Raw genomic sequence first — 17,437 nt, forward strand, 5'->3', positions numbered from 1 at the left:
GCCATACAGTTTGTAAGCAATATAAGTCTCTGTGTTTACTTGGTCGGGTCTGAGTGGCTGTGGGACTGGCGGGTGACAGAGATTTGCCCTGACTGTGGGCCAGGCAGGAAAACTTTAGCTACAAATCACTGGCTTTCAGCAGAGACCCATGCCTGTCCTGAGTTACGGTTCCCTGTTGCCCTGACTCACCATTGATCAGGTAGGGGTGGTTACAGCACTTTCTCAGCTCCATCATAGTATTGATAAGATTGGGCATGTTGTGCTGATTTGCGCCTTTGGTCAGGAAAGAAAAGTTTTTCTCCAGGATGGCACGGTAGTACTTTTTCTGAATATTGGTCAGTTCTACTTCAATGATGGTCTCTTGCTTGGGAGCAAGGTTCTTTTCCACATCATCTTTCAGGCGCCGAAGCATCATTGGTTTTAGGATAGATTGCAATTTCTTTACCTGTTCAGGAAAAGGATAGCCATTTATTTGCCTCAGTCTACACTAAATGATCACTATGGAATCTCAACATTCACTATAACCTTTTCAATGTCATCATGGTATTGAGGTCATAAAAATGATATAAAATGGGGAGCTTATAATAATATCTGAAGGAAAAAGGGAGTTGGTTTCAATTCAACAATTATCAAGAACCTTTGCAGCAACCTCTTAAGATAAAAAGGGAGAGAAGGAAGACAGTACCTATTCTCTAGATGGAGGAAACAAAGCATTCTTGCTCTTTTTCTAACACACACACACAGACACACATGCACATAAGTTATATGAAGAATACTTTGTATTATTAGAAGGTACAAGTGATATGTTAAGAAAGAAGACTGAGATGCTGAAAAGGACAGAGGTAAGAACTAGAGGCAGTTTGAAATGATGTTATCCAATGCCTTTTAAGTAACAGTAGCAGTATTTGTATTTAGAAGCAGGAGTGTGTGAAGAATTAATGCTGTATAGTAACATCATGGGAGCTGTCCTATTTGGTCCATTTCAAGCCTGGCAGTGTTCTTTGATACAATCTGGCTATGTATCTAAGAGACCATACCTACACTAAGATCCCACTCACTAGACTGCACCAACAAAACCCATTCCCTCTTCCAGGAAGACAATGACAGTGTAGGTGATTCAAGGTCAAAGAACCTGAGTGTGTGATACCAGTAAGATCAACCCTGATGAGAAAATAAAATAAGGACATGAGAGCACAAAAGAAATTAAGTTCTAAAGTCAGAAAGGGCTGGCTGTTCAATGTTTCTGAAAGGGGCAGCATCTGCAGCATCACTGCTTCCTGAAGAAACATAGCACCACTTGTGGGGAGGTTAAGGAGAGATACTTACTGAAACAGGTTATAGACGATGATGAACATGCTTTATGTTGGAAATAGACACTTTTGAGAACCTATATGTATTGTGTTTTAAAATAAAACATTTCTTCTTTATAAAATAAGTAGAATGATGATTACCAGAGAGTGGCTTTGGTAGATGTTGGTCAAAGGTCATACAATTTTAGTTAGATAGAACAAAGTCAAGAGAACTATTGTACAACATGGCAACTATAATTAATAACAATGTATTCTTGAGGACTGTTGTGAGAGTGGATTTTGAGTGTTCTCACCACAAAAAAAAAAAAAGATGATCATGTACTACATAGATTAAGTAGCTTGATTCAACTATTCTACTATGTATACAGATTTCAATACTTATTGTATACAAAATACATATCCAATTTTTGTGTCAATTCGAAAGATATAATTAAAAAATACAAAATAAACCAGACAGCTAATGTATTTTTTTTTTTCTAATACCAATTTTAAACCTAACGTTTTTTAGACCTTATTTTACTATCCAAAGACATTTAGGAATGTTGTTCCCCCAATTGGGTAAAGAATTACTATGTAAGAGCCTACAGAGAAGAACAGTGGTAGCTAATTGTTAAAGGTAGGGACAAATGTCAATCTGCCACATGCTGAGTTCAGCTTTTGCCCTTCACTTGGTTCATACCTGAATCATTTAGAGTATACTATATGCCAGACACTTTGCTGGTCAATACAACAAACACAACTTTGAAGAAGATGTGGGCCTTGTCCTCAAGGAGATCATTGTCTAGGAAGAAGAAAAAATGCATACCACAAATTAAGTGCAATGGGAGAAGAGGATGCATTTCCAATGGACCAAAAATGGAGAGTGGGTTGGAGGTGGCTTTTGAAGGATCAACAGATATTGAAATGCAGAGGAGGAGAATTACATGTGATTTTTTTTCACTGTTTTCAAAGTCTGAATTGTATGACAAGTAAAAGCAACAGATTGGTACCAGAGTGTATTTACATCAGTGAGTGGTAGTCTTAAACCTTTTTGGTTCCCAAATTCTCCACACCAACACACTTTTGCACTGTTGCTAGATCAATTAGCAGAACTATGTCTTTCTTAAAATAAAAGCCTTGTAAGACTCCTCTGTTACGTCTTGCTCTTCAACCTCCATTTCAAGATCTTCCAACAACGTAACTGTAACTCTTCTGCTTTAACTGTGAACTCCAGCCATCCTGTTTCCGCCCAAGCAGATGACCTGTCACTACTGTGTGACTCTCATGGCTCTGAGTAGTCTGAGCCGCCTCCCAGGTAGTCACTCTTTTCTTCACCGTTGGAAACTCACCCTCAAAAATTCTTCAACTGTACCCTCTCCCTTGTCACTCCAGATTCTTAACAGGTATCATCTTTCCTTTTACATTCCCAACTCTATTATTTGTTCCTCTTACAGCATTTAAACTTGTCTATTTTTTTTAATTCCTAGTAGAGATTTCTATAAACAAAAGATGAATATTAATATTGTTTTAAATTGGGTCCAATAAACTAGACTGTACTAGATCTTCAAAAGCTGGAGAACTCTAGGTAATCAGGACAAAATTAGAATTATCAGTTACTCCACATATGTGACTGTCTTTTCCCCTCACATGTGTGAAGTGTAACCAAGAAGAGTGGCCCTGGAACCACGGGGCAGATTACGGAGCAGAAAGATGAAGGAATGAGGGAAGCAGAAGACAACACCATGCTCCCAAGGCCAGAGCTACAAATAATGTCACTGAATGTCAATGGCATTCAGTGACGCAGGAGGCTAGATAATTCTTATTGGCAATAAGAATTGCTAATTGTTAGCTGCCTTCCTCAACATAAACAAATATACAAAACAAAGGAGGCAATGCTCATTTTACAAGAGAGTAGAAACTTTAAAAGATCCTGTCCCCATAATGACTTGTTTTTTCCTTACTGGGAAGGGAAGCACCCTGTTGTCTCAATCCTTCAGGCCCCCAGTTACCTGTTCTTCTGTTTTGAGATCGCCAAACTCCTCTAAGAAAGCAGTCTCTGAAGGAAACTGAGAGGGCTCCAGAAAGTTGAGCAGACTGAAGAGCTCTTCCACAGAGTTCTGCAAGGGTGTTCCTGTGAGCAGCACTTTGTGTTCCTATGAAAATTAAAAACAGATTGTAAACCATGTTGGAGCCACAAAAATAGTGCATGTCTGTGGTGAAAAATTAGCCAGGGCATTTTGTGCTCAATTTGGAGGCAAATCTTTAATGAAAAGATAGAGTGCCAATGCTGCAAAGGAGTAGTCATTAACAGATCAACTCTCCTTTCACATCAACGACTCCAGCAGCAATTTCATGGTAACTAGAGCAGCCATTCGTTCACTCAGAATCATCAGGTGCCTGCCTACCCGTTCCGAGGCAGTTGTGTTAAGACTATCATCTCTAGTACCAGTTCATTCAGGAACCCAGAAACAAACTGCAAACACTTCCTATTTCCAAGTTACAAATTTCATGGAATTTTAGCACTTTCTAGGTCCTTCTGGGAATCAATCTGTGGCAAAAATGATGTGCAGAAGGCCATGGAATGCTCCCTCCACTTGGAATAGAAGGAATTCATGTTTATTTATGTAAAAAGCTAGCTAGTTCTCACCAGGGCCATGAGCTTTAGCCCCTCCAGAAGTTTGCAGTTCCTGTTCTTCAATCTGTGGGCCTCATCGATTATCACACAGCTCCAGTGAATCTTCTTCAGCTCTGGGCAATCTGCCAGGATCATCTCAAATGTTGTGATGACGACATGGAACTTGAAGACTCCTGAAAGGGGGTTTCCCTAAGGATGACAAAAACCAAAGCAGAGCTTTACACCATGGCTACTGAATTGTACCAGTAGACTTGAGAAACAGCACAGTTCAGTGACAGATGAGAAGCCAACATGCCCTGTTTTCCCTCATATGAGAAAAGTGAAAACGTAAGAATGAACCCACTATTTAGACAGGAGAACATCAGAACATCAAGGAAACAAATTTCAAGTCAGTGTCCTCATGAAGGGGAGAAAGATGAAAGGAAACAAGGGAACTTTTTGTTTCTAAATCATGATGCTAAGGAAAGCAGCCAAGACGATTCATGCATTATCTCTAGCCTGAGTCTACCTGAGCCATGCATACCTTGAACACTCAAGTAAACCCTCTGCTACTTTTCAGATTTCCATAATTTTACCCTATAACTCTGGTTCTAGCAAGACTCCAAGAGCAGTATGCATGCACTTGGTGCAAGTGCTGCTAGACAGCCTACACCTCCATCTGTTGTCTGTCTAGATGCCACCATCGCATCTCAAGAACAGAGCTGCCTAATGTTACAGCAATGTAAAATTTCTGCCAAAACATTTCTACATGATTTGAAAGCCTGGTTTTCCTCTATCGCTTGATTTTTAATTTAATTATGAAAACCAGTTACCTGGTGAAAGAACAGAACCATACTCAGTAAATTGATTACATAAACAAAAATATAGAAAATAAAGTTGCTGTGTTTTCAACATGAAACTAATTTTTATCTTTCCCTATCTAATCTGTTCTGTTCATTTCCTCTACAAACTTCCTGGGTTCAAATTCTGAACACCATATACTTTTTTTTTTTTTTTTTTTTTAAATAAAGTTTTTTTGAGACAGAGTCTCACTATATAGCCTTGGCTGGCTTAGAACTTGCTATGTAGACCAGGCCAGACTCATACTCTCTGCCTCCCAAATGATGGGATTAAAGGAGTGTTCCATCATGGCTGGCCCATGTACTTCTTGTTTTCTTTACTGAGTAGATAATAGTTAAGACAAAAATCTTCTGCACAAACAAGCAACTTCATAGGCGACCCAATAAACCAAGTTTTCAGTGTCCTAAAATAGACCTTATGTGTATCTCATAGGGATAAGAAAGCATCTCTTCAATCTGTGTTTTATCATAGTCTTACACAAAATACACACAGTAAGCAAGAAGTCAGTCTCAGCAACAGGAACCCCACAAACAAGCAAACAGCAGCTTGAGATGCAGGACTGAAACTCTTGAAGACAAGTGGCAGGAAGGCTGTTGTGAAGTCAGGAGTCTCTGGGTCTTTTGATTCAGGTGAGGCTCACCTGTGCATCTCTGTACACCATTTCATACTGCTGAATCATCTGCCTGCTGATCTGGCTGCCATGGTACACAATTGCATTCATCTCCGTCCATGTCCGGAATTCTCGCTCCCAGTTAGTGATGGTGGAAAGGGGGGCAATGATGAGAAAAGGGCCATGGATTCCCCGGACGAATATTTCTGAAAGGAATGTTATGGACTGGATGGTTTTCCCCAGGCCCATTTCATCCGCCAAAATACAGTTTTTTCTGCAGAGGGTAAGAAGTGTGAGTAATTCATTACCAATATAGGAAATTACAGAGGTTAGTTATAACTAAAACTCTGACCTTTGAGGTTAGTGAAGGCTTTATAATACTGCAGTGAAGAAACTAAGGCTAGTCTTATAATTATTCATATTTTGTCTATGCCAACTTATGAGAAAATTTATAAAGCAAAGTTATTAGAATAGAAACTACAAATAATATAAAACAATATTAAGACAGGGGGAAAATGTCTATAACCCCAGCTGGACTTTTTAAATTTTAATTTTTAAATTAATTTTTTAGGTTAGCATACACACATTTGTGTATTCTCTCATATAACAACATTACACTTGGTTCCTTCTTACCTCTGGCCCCATGCTGTTCTCCATTCTCCCTACAGAATCCTTCTGTTCTGTTCCCATGTCATACACATTCAATTGTCCTCTTATTCCTTCCTCCTTTCTCCCCTAAGACCCCATCTTACCTCTCACAGTTCCTTTTCTACATTCAGCTTACATACACACACACACACACACACACACACACACACACACGCACGTACACTCACGCACACTTGCGAGTGTAATCTTGAATCTGCCTGAGGGAAGATCTATGTTTGTCTAAGCCAGTTTTTAGAACATCAAACTTCCTAGAAATCGAGGTAAAGATGGGAGTCCCACTGTGTAGCCTTTGTATGTTATCAAAGGACAAGATTTTAACCTACATAATAAATTCCTTGTCATGAAAGAGTAAAGACATTGCTATCTGGTGATCAGAAGCAAAAGTGGTGGTCCTAGAAGAGGTGTGAGCACATCTGGTCTCACTCCCTCACTGTTCAGATGTGTGACCCAACACCCCATTCAGTTGAGTAAAGGTTACACTCTGGGTCACACAGTAAGTAGCAGAGGCTACACTACAACATTAGGACATCAGAATCCCTTCTAAAGGTGTTTTGCATTACAATTCATTGACTTAAATATATTGAATGTTATACAATGTCCAGTCTTATGAAAATCTCAATTTAGCTTTTGCAAATTTCATCTGGTTCCTCTACATTCTATTAAGAACTAGAATACAAATAATTCATAGCTGAGTGTTACTGCACAAATCCAGAACATCTAGTACACCAAATAGTGGGGTGAGTTGAGAATCTACATCTGTTCTCTTTCAAGGACTTTAAATTGAGGAGCGGCAGGTGTAAAGACTTAAGAGGCATGGTGACACATAACTATAATTCTAGTGCTTGGGAGGAAGAAGCAGGAGGTCATCAGTTCAAGGTTTTCTTAGTCTACAAACGAAATCTGGGGCCATTTGAGCCACCTAAGACCCTATATCAAAACACTAAAACCCAGACAGATAACACCCACCCTCCTAGGATCTTAGTTTTATTCCCCCTCTCCTTTGGATCAGACCATGGTTGTCTATCAACATACATTAATCGGATCGACTTACTTGTCCTTTGTTGGGGAAACGACTGATATAAAAATAAGTTTTAGAATGATTTCAAGCTGGGAGCCGCGCTGCTCTTGCCGTTCTTCTAAGTCTACTCAACATACCTCAGGTTACAGCAACAATATACCTGCAGTGTGAGCACAGGCTGGTTCAGGGTCCCTCACCTGTTGTACCAATTGAAAAGAAGCCAGTTCATCCCTTCCAGCTGGTATTCTCGCAGCCGGTTACTGTTCTTATACTCCCGAGACGTCTCCAGCTTCTGCCAGGCGTCAGAAGCAGGTCGCTCCTAGGAAGGAAACAGAGAGCAGACTATATAGAAAGGGGTTAGAAACATAACATGGAAAACCTCAGGCAAGCTAGCAAACCCCAATGCTGCTCTAAGGATGGATTCGAATTGCTGATATTTTTCTTAATGGTGCTACATTTTCTAAATTTTACCAGATTATGAATACTTCTGTAAAGTTTACAAACAATAACAGACCAACCTAGTATCTAGTGTCAGACATCTTTACTAGGCTCTTGGATGCCATTCTCATCTATACTTCAATTTCCTGACAAGCTAGTTAGTTGGGTTTCATGGTTTCTCTAACAGAATTTCATTTTTGCTTGTTTGTGTCTCCTACGTCAGCGCAGGAAAAAACAATGAGTAAAACACTGTGTTGAGTAGTCTCTGAAGTTAGCACAATAAGAAAAAAACTTTTTAAATCAAATTACAAATTCTTTAATTCCCCTTAAACAAAATACAGGCACTCCAGCGGCACCTCCCCCACCCCCACCCCCCGGGACAGGGTTTCTCTGTGTAGTCCTGGCTGTCCTGGAACTTGCTCTGAAGACCAGACTGGTTTTAAACTCACAGAGATCCATCTGCCTCTGCCTCCTGAGTGCTGGGATTAAAGACATGCACCACCATTTTCTGGTCAAGTGTTCTTACTCTTTTATTTTTCCATATGAAATACTAGTTTCTAAAACTCAGTAATCTTGTGAATATTAATGAAATGCCATATTATTATACATGAAGTTTAAAAAAAAAGATTGGTTATTTTAAAAAATGTATGTGTATATCTATCGGGTGTGGGTATGTGCCCATGGGTGTCCAGAAGGTGTCAGATCTCCTGGAGCTGGAGTTACAGGTGGCTGTGAGCTTCCAGACAAATGAACTTGAGTTCTCTAAGCAAGCAGTACATGTTCTCAACCCTTTATCCAGCCCCTTATACATTGTTTCAAGATAACCTTGCAGCTGTATCTAGACAGTTCATTCCTCTTCCATAGGCTGTTCGTCTAGTACTGCAATAAAACCACATTCTTTATAATCACTGGAGCTATGTATCTGATAGGGCATTATTTTTCACAATGGTCTTTGCCGAGGTTGTAGAATGGCTAAAGGTCGGAGTGCTTGCCATGTAAGCTTGCACATCCGAATTTGGATCTTTAGTACACCCACAAAAGCCAGGCATAGCCATGCAAAACTGTAACGCCAGTGCCTAGTGAGGAAGGGTGGGACAGAGATGGAAGGATCTTTGGAGAGAGACTGTTGGTCAGCCAGTTTAGCTAAGTAGTAAGCTCGCCCCGCTCCCATTACATGGATAAGTAAGCAAGTAAATAATGTGAAAAGCAATAGAGGAAGATACTGTGTGTTGCACATATACACATAAAATGGCTACCGGACTGTATCTTACTATTCTGTATAATTTAATATCAAGTTCTTTTAAATTACTATTAGAATTTCAATTGAAATGACTATTTGGGAGACTATTTAAATCTTTATGTATTGAACTTTTGTATCATCAAATTTTATTTATTTAGGCTTTATTTTTCTTATTTACACAACGGCACAACTTTTTAGCTTACAGACAAACTGAGTCTCTACAGTGGTATTTAAGATCTTAAAAAAATTCTTAGCTATCATTTAGAATACTGGATTTTTGCTTTTCTATTCAACAATTTATCTTTTGTAATTTTACTCTGAGTTACTACAATAAAGTTTACAGCTAAATATGTTGATAACTAATGCTAAGCCACTTGCATGTGGTATTTGAAAACTAACTTCCATTGTATCACTTAACTTGGAGTTAAGTATAAGCTATCCATGACCTTCCGGAAAAACAGATGCGACAACTCACCTAGAGATTACGTCAGCTGTGTTAGCACTTTGAAACGGGACTGTTGAACAGTGCAACATGTGTTTTTAGAAGTAAAAGAGGAAAGCTTATCATGCCAATATATCTTTCTTTTTATAGAAAAGGCTCGGAACAAAGCCATCCCTGTACCCATTAGCTGCTCTGTTCCTTTTACAGAAATCACTTCCTTAGCTTTCAGAACCATTCAGCCCAAATCCCTGAAGCCCAAGCCATCCAGCTCATTGGGTGTCCTTTACAAGGTAAGGTAAGGAGATTTTCTGGAAGCTTCTTCCCCTCTATTGATTCGATCACCTGGCTCTCAGCACTGCAGATGCCATTTGAGAGGATGTTACTGAAAACTACTTGGCTGCCATGAGAGCGCTCCAGTGTAGCAGCATCCCTCTCTGAACTACTCACCTCGCTGGATTTTCCCTTTCAGACACTGAATGTCCTATTCACCAAGACAGGTAAGGTCTAAACTTCAAAACTCAGAGCAAGAGTCCTTTAGCAGAAAGTACTATTTTTTAAGGTAATTTAACCCTCTGTTTATGTATAAAAAGACAGATTTAATTATATTTTTATTATATTTAATTATATTTCAGTTTAGAATTTTTGAGATAAAGTTTCAAACTGCACATTTTTAGTGCAAACAAATAAATTAGGAAAAAGGGACAAGTATAAAAGGATACTGTAGCTCTGAGAGAACTGTGATATAGCCTCACACATGCAAAGTAGTGAAGGAGAGCGAAATCACCTGACAACACCTGAGACTTCCTTTTCCTGCCAAAGACATAGTCAGGTTGGAGAAACTAAGCAGGAGCTGTGCTGAGAGAATGAGTTGGGATTCTGATGACTTGCAGATGGTAAATTAGCCTCAGAACGAACCTCTGTTCCCACAATGCTTTGTTTTTGTATCATGTGTCTCATCACAATTAGGGGGTGCCGTATTTCTCTATGTACATGTACTCTTTCCATTAGACTGGGCTCCTGTACATTGCTTTCTTTATGTTATCACACACACATGCTTAGTAAATGACTGGCAAATTGAAAGCAGAAAAGAGTACATATAGGAGAGAGCGGAAAGAGAGCTAATCAACCATTTAAACAACACACAGTGAGCTGTGTGAGTTTCTAATCACAAGTCTGCATCTTCAGATGTTTCTATATATTTTCATTTGCCATAACACTAAAAACAAACACTGCTCTTAAATGGACTCCGACAGGGAGCTACCCTTAATCTAGTCTTCCTAGTCCCACCAGTGACACAAAAATTAGATGCAAATTTAAGTAACTGGATATTTTTATATAAAGATTAAAACAAAACAAAACAGAAACAGATCACTAAAACCTATAGTCACCTTCTTTAATACCTTCTCCTTCAGGTTCCAGGATCTATTAAGGACCATCAAGGACTACTCTACTCACCTTAAGAATATTCTAGTGGGGGAGGTGGGGGGTGCTACAAACAAAGAAAAAAGGACCACTGAGGGAGCAAGAGATTCAAAATAGGGTATAGGAAAGACACTGTGCAGAGGTTCGACACCCATCTCTTCTGCATTCCATGTTACTGGTGCCAAAGGACAGGTGCACACCAAGAATTACAAACTCACACCCAAGCTTCTTACATGTTACACACATTAAAACAGAGTTCAGAGCAAATGCTGATCAGGATGCAGATGAAGTTTGTCAAGGGGAAGGAGCATCAAAAGTAAGATACTTCAGAAGCCAATCAAGAACCCAGTCAAACATGCATCATAGTTTCTAATTTCAAATTTACATATTACAAGAGATATCAGATACACAGATATATTACCACGTGCTTAACTTCAGGGAGAATTTGTAGAGACTCAAATTCTTTAACTTTTGCAGGATCTACATCTTCTTCTAGCTCCCATGTGCTTTCTTCATATGGCAGGGAGCACCATTTCACCAGGTAATGTGTTACCTCCTGGTAGGAAAATACAAGAAACTTGGTAAAGTAGTCAACCATTCTGTGCCAGCCCCTGAAAACTAACCCTGCATAAAAACAAATGAATGTCATTAAAACAAAGAACGTTTGTTGACAAGAAGAGACAGTGTTTTATGAAAGGCAAATGGGAACACACCTACCTCCCCTGTTTCTGCATCCTTGGTGTGAGCCACCTCTAAGATACGATCAATTTCTATATAGTCAGGGTTGAATAAATCTTCATCAGGCTGAGGCAAACAGAATACAGTTAAGATGTATAGCTTTCTCCCCTCAATTCTTAACAACCAGGTTTTTTTTTTAAGTGGCCCCTACTCTGGACTCTTATCAGAAAACACAGACAGAAGAGGAGTGCTTGAAAATAAGTCACTTCACAGACATTTCTGGAAGACTGTCCTCAAATCCTGCTTTGCATGACTAAGTTTAAAGGATCTAACCACCGGAGGGGTTGAACCACGGCCAAGTAAGTCCTTCTATAGCAATATGCAAAAGTCAGCTGAAGGGCTTTCTTTGTCTTATACCTCACTGCTCCCCTGGTGACTTGGAATGACAATTTCTTTTTCTTAACACCAATGAAGTTCTATTTCCCGATTTAGGTGGTAGTTATACATTTCATTTTATAAAAACCCACTGAGATGTATACTTTGAATTTATTTATTTACATTTATGCATATTATGCTTCCAAAAAGACTGAATTAGATCACATTTAAGACTAGTTAGTATGTCCCAAGTTCTGCAGAGTGCTTTCAGTTAATCCTTATAGAACAGGTGCTATAAGAATTTTATGCCTCCATGAGGGGAAAAGATGTTGGGCAAAGGCTATGTATGCATGTATGTATATTTGTATGTATGTAATGTATGTGTATATATTAATGTATATACTCATCAGCTACTTGTAATGAATCTTCTAGAGATGAAAGTACGAAAGAGCAGCAGCTAAAAGTACTGTTTTGGACACCATTTTAAATAGCTTAACTATATATATATATATATATATATATATATATATATATATATATATATATATACACACTCATGATCTGTACGCTCATCAAAACATTAAGTTGTACAACACCTAAAATTTCAAAAATATTGTTAATTATATCTCCATAGAGTTGAAAACCAACAACTGCTCTGTCAACTTTAAGTGTTCTTCAAGGCAGGTATTATTAAGAGTCCCTCTATGTACATATGAGCACACTGAATCAGCAGTGACTTAGGCAAGTTGTCCTAGGCTACCCTACCCTGTATGGTACACAGTCTGGGAAAAGCCCTAGCAGTTTGGCTTCAGAGTCCAAGCTCTGACTACTAGGCACTCCACTTTCAACCTTTGCACTGACTCAGCCATACTTCTGTCCCTGTATCAAAACCTCCAGGCCTCCTGCAGCAAAGCCCCTCACTAAGCACTCACATCCAAATGAACATCATCACATCACGCTGAAGAATGGAAACACCAGGCACAACAGCACTCCTCACAATGCAGCCCAGGCAGAATGACTTGGCATGCAGTAAATTTGTGGGTAATAAAACTGGCAGTCCAATCATTTTCTCTACTTGAAAATTGTAAAAATGCTGACACACTAATATAGGCCATTAGACTCACTTCTCTATTTTACTCACCCCAAAATGTCCAGACAAGCCTAAACTCTGACTTTCTCATTGCTCATCTAACACTAACGCCATAAGGAAGTTTGGTTTCCAAAGTGGATTTCAAGTCAGAAGGCACCAACCTACTTCTGTGGTATGTATCAACTCTAGAGCGGGGGGGTCTCTCTCGGCTATGCCTTGGATATCTCATAAAGCAGTTGGAAATAATGAGCATGAAAATGATCAACCCAAAATTCAGTCTCTATTCATATCACAAATTATTTATCATTTATCCAAGTTACTAATACAAATGCAAAATAGTTGAAGTCCTCTGCACTATTATTCATTCTTAATTCTTTGATGTACTCGAATCTTCTCAAAAGCCTATTCCTGGAACTAGAGATGGCTCCACATTTAAGAGCAGTGGCTGATCTTCTGGAGGTCCTAGGTTCAATTCCCAGTATCCACAACACAGTTTACAATTGTAACTCTAGTTCTGGGAGACCTGATGCCCTTTTCTGGCCTCTGAGGGAACTAGGCACACAAGCAGTGCAAACATACTCAGGCAAAACACCAATCTACAAAACAACAGCAAAAGCCTTTTCTTTTCTACCAGTACAAACTCCTGTTAATTATTCTGAGAAATACCCAACACACTTTCCTGTCTGTAACCAAGGAATAGTTACTCCCATGGGACTGTGTCAGAAAGACAGAGGACTGTGTAGGCTTCATCACTAAGTTTAGATTTTACTTTTTATTTATTGATCGACTGATTGATTAAAAAGAGTAGTTGCTGAAGGGTCTGAAGCAAGGAAGTGGTATAAAGAGCACTGACCCCATACCTAGCTCCAGTGACAAATGGACTGACTGTCTCACAGGGCTTAATATGGAAGAGCCAGACATGTAAACAAGTTACTACATTGCAAACCCTTGCTAAAATAGAAGTGTGAAAGAAATGTTCCAAGAAATACAAAGACTATCCAACGGGTTCACATGGTCCTTCTCATTTAGACAACACCTTCTTTTCCCCAACTCTCTACTCAGAGGAACAAGTTAAAATAGTTCTCAGGGGCTTTATATCCACCACAGAGAGGCTGGGCCAAACTGTAATTTTATTAGAGGGTATGTGTGTGTGATTGAACCCAGGGCACTGGGCACTGTACGAAAGTGTCATAGCACTGAGCTACATCTCCAGCACTAACTATGAGATTATATCAGAAGAACCCCAAACTGAGGTCATCCTGAAACAACTTATCAATAGCAGAAAGGACCACAATGTGAATCACAGTTGGGTAAATGGATGAGCAATTTACTATAATTGATGGCACTTGAGTGCACTCTTAGAATCTAGTTAGGTTACTTTTTTTTTTTTTTTGAGACAAGGTTCCTCTATATAGCCTTGGCTGTCCTGTAACTTGCTTTGTACACCAGACTGGACTCGAACTCAGACATTCACCTGCCTCTGTCTCCCAAGTGCTGGGGTTAAAGGCATGTGCCAGCATCACCTGGCTGTAAGACCACATTTTAAGAGTAATTTTATTGTCTCTTTCCTTCAAAAGTTATCTGTATAAAACTATACATTACACATTAAAAAGAAAGAAAGAAAGAAAGAAAGAAAGAAAGAAAGAAAGAAAGAAAGAAAGAAAGAAAGAAAGGAAAGTGTGGGGCAGGAGAGATGGCTCAGCAGTTAAGAGCATTGGCAGCTCTTTCAGAGGTTCTAAATTCAATCCCCAGCAACCACAAGATGGCTTACAGCCATCAATAATGGGATCTGATGTCCTCTTTGGGCATGCAGATAGAGCATTATATACATAAATAAATCTTTAAAAATTAAGTGTTAGAATTCCACCACCCAGAGGAAAACGGTAAGATATCCATGAATTTATTCAAGGCATTTTCTATATATTATGATGATGTTTATTTTCTCTTGCACTACAGTATGGAATTGTCCAATGTGCTGTTGGAGCCTGGCATTTTTTTTAAACTAACACCAGTTCATAACATTAAGTATATTTCCAAAGCACCAATAGTTTTCTTTAGTATTATTCTCATTAAATGTATAGTATCTTATTCTATAAAATATGTAACTTAGTAAATTACTATCTAACATTGTGTTTGCTTTTAATTAGCAGTATAAGCAACTTTTAAAATAGCTAATTCTTTGTACAAAGACTTGATGATTTCTTTAAAACACATGACAGAACTAGACTTTCTGGGGAAAACGACACACAAATTTGGGATATCTGATGAGTCAGATCTAGTCATGTTCATAGTAAGGACAAGAAAGCCAGTGTTCCTTCACTATGTTCTCATAATAGCTAGTACAGCCTTAAATGCCCTTAAAACCTTCAAATATCTGATAAGTAAAAACTGTAAGATTCTACTAGGCAGTGGTGGTGCATGCCTTTGATCCCAGAACCTGGGAGGTAGAGGCAGGTGTATCTCTGTGAGATTGAATTCAGCCTGGTCTACAAAGAGAGTTCCAGGACAGCCCAGGGCTGTTACACAGAGAAACCCTGTCTTGAAAAACCAAAAGCAAAGCAAAACAAAACAAAACAAAAGCTGTTAAGATTCCAATTTTATTTGTACTTCTTTTGGTTTCTAGTGAAGCTACACATTTTGGTATGTCTAATGACCAACATTTCCTTCTTCCAAAATTCTCTGCATATTTGTCTACTTCCATTTCAGGACTGGTACTTTCCTTGTTAAAGCTGTTTGGCATATGTCTGTGCAGACACATAACTTACGTGTATGTGTAAATACACAGTTCTCTGCTGAACAAGAATGTATGCCATGTAAGTATGCATATATGCATAATTAGGGAAGATGTATATATAAACTATACTCAATTTTCTATTTATGTGAGATGTCAGTTGTGTCTTCGGAGCCAAAGCCACCTTAGATTTAACGCTGAAACTCACTAGTCTTTTGTTTTGAAGTTCTCAAGCTCAATTATTTTCTAACATTTTTTACCTTTTCTGTTTACATTCAAACTTGAAGGGTTTTTTGGAATATCCACTGTTTGGAGGAGGGCCTAAAATTGTGTGTATAATGTTCTCACTCTATTTATTGTCCAGGGCTATGAGTGTCAGTTTACAGAGTTTAGTAAATGAGTGAATATGCTGTTCTCTTCATCAGCATCCATATCAGACTTGATCAACAGAGCTATAATAGGACTAAATAGGACTGTAGATTTAAAAACTTCAACCTAAATATTTAATGCAGAAAGAAAAATCAGCAGGAAAATGAGTCAATACACACTGCTTCACCTCAGTAAAAATGTGCTTCATCTGGGCTTGTTTGTTCCTAAATCGCTTGATCTTCTGTGCGATGCGGGGGTCCTTTTCCAGCTCTTCCATTGTGGCCCATTTACAATGTAAATAGGAACTATCCAAAGACATACAATAGTGAGAACAACAGAGCAAAATACTATTAAGGTTTCAATAAAAAGAATGGCTATCATACACAGAAGTAGCAAGTTGTGACACTGCTGGGCACCACGCTTAGAAAGACCTTTCCCTAAAGGACAATAATAGGGTTGATTTCAAACCACTAATTTCTCTGCAGGTTCCACCAGAATTGGCTCAAAGTAGACAACAGAGCAGACTTACGGGCAAATTTTATCAAGTACATATCTGTGAAAGTGGGCAGGTAGCAGAAAAAAAAGAAATGCAAAAGAAAAAAGAATATACACTACAGAATAGCCTTTCCACTTGGGTGCACAATAAGAAGAAATGTTCAGAGAGTTTTTTTTAAACACATCAGTCCTCAGGGCCCACTCTGACTATAAATCAAGTGGTCTTGGGTGGAGTAAGGGCTTTAGAAGTTTTTAAAAGCCTTCTGGGTGATTCTATGTGAAGCCCAAAATGAGTAATATTGCCTAAGGTGAACTTGAATCAGTCAAGATCATGCCTTAGGGGCCAGTTTCTGAAGTGTCATGGGAAAGGAAGTTTTATCCAAATAAAGTTCAAATAGACGTACAAATTTCTATACTTAACGTAGAACAGCTCTAGGTCAAACGGAGGTTCTCCTGGGTGAACCTGTAACCAACAGTAAACAGTTATCAGCCCATACCCCAAGAAGCTCACCCATATAAGCCAAAACAAAACAGGTGAACCAGTATCTCTGTCTCATTTTAGTAGGGATTTATGGAAAGTATTCTTACTATCCCAGGTCTTTTCTTCTAAGCTAATCCCAACTCTAAATTTTCCAAGAACCAGAGCACAGCTACTTTAGGATAGAGCAGAGGGTACCAAAAGGGACCTTTGCTGGCATCTTTCCAAGGTCCACATGGAAAAAGCTTTTAGTCCAGGCTAGCCCAGGATGCAGAAATGTGAGGACCACAGCCTGGTACAGAGGTAACTTAAGTTCATCTCTCGATGGCTTTCCCTGATTCTCTTGGCATGGAAATAACAATAAGGAAGCCTATACTGAAGTAAAGATAAGCTACATCTGCACTGGCACCAACATACTACCTCACTCATGGAACTGTTTCTCAGGAAGTCCTAAAACAGCCCAAGATGTGTAAAGAAAAGCCCCCACTGTTTCCCATTAGGATTCCTTATCCACCTCTTCTTGGCCCGGGATGACTTTTAATGGGCTACAGCAAAGGGATGAAAATACCTTTGTTAGAATCTTAATGGAGAAAACCATCAACTGAGCACTTAAGACAT

General features: G+C 38.9%; 1 protein-coding gene across 2 annotated transcripts in view; it reads right to left on the reverse strand.

Annotated features, from left to right (window-relative positions):
- The window catches only part of Chd6 (chromodomain helicase DNA binding protein 6), a 193,917-nt gene that overhangs the window by 73,359 nt on the left and 103,121 nt on the right, over positions 1–17,437 (reverse strand). For both annotated transcript variants that reach the window (XM_059261841.1, XM_059261842.1), the window contains exons 7-15: positions 16,746–16,804; positions 16,034–16,151; positions 11,321–11,407; positions 11,025–11,159; positions 7,259–7,380; positions 5,405–5,648; positions 3,937–4,113; positions 3,299–3,442; positions 190–445 (exon numbers count right to left, since the gene is read on the reverse strand). In XM_059261841.1, the coding sequence (XP_059117824.1) occupies positions 190–445; positions 3,299–3,442; positions 3,937–4,113; positions 5,405–5,648; positions 7,259–7,380; positions 11,025–11,159; positions 11,321–11,407; positions 16,034–16,151; positions 16,746–16,804 (1,342 nt within the window). The remainder of the gene's footprint in view (positions 1–189; positions 446–3,298; positions 3,443–3,936; positions 4,114–5,404; positions 5,649–7,258; positions 7,381–11,024; positions 11,160–11,320; positions 11,408–16,033; positions 16,152–16,745; positions 16,805–17,437) is intronic.

The sequence above is a fragment of the Peromyscus eremicus genome, chromosome 4 (assembly GCF_949786415.1).
Source record: "Peromyscus eremicus chromosome 4, PerEre_H2_v1, whole genome shotgun sequence".
NCBI classification, from domain to species: Eukaryota; Metazoa; Chordata; class Mammalia; order Rodentia; family Cricetidae; genus Peromyscus; species Peromyscus eremicus.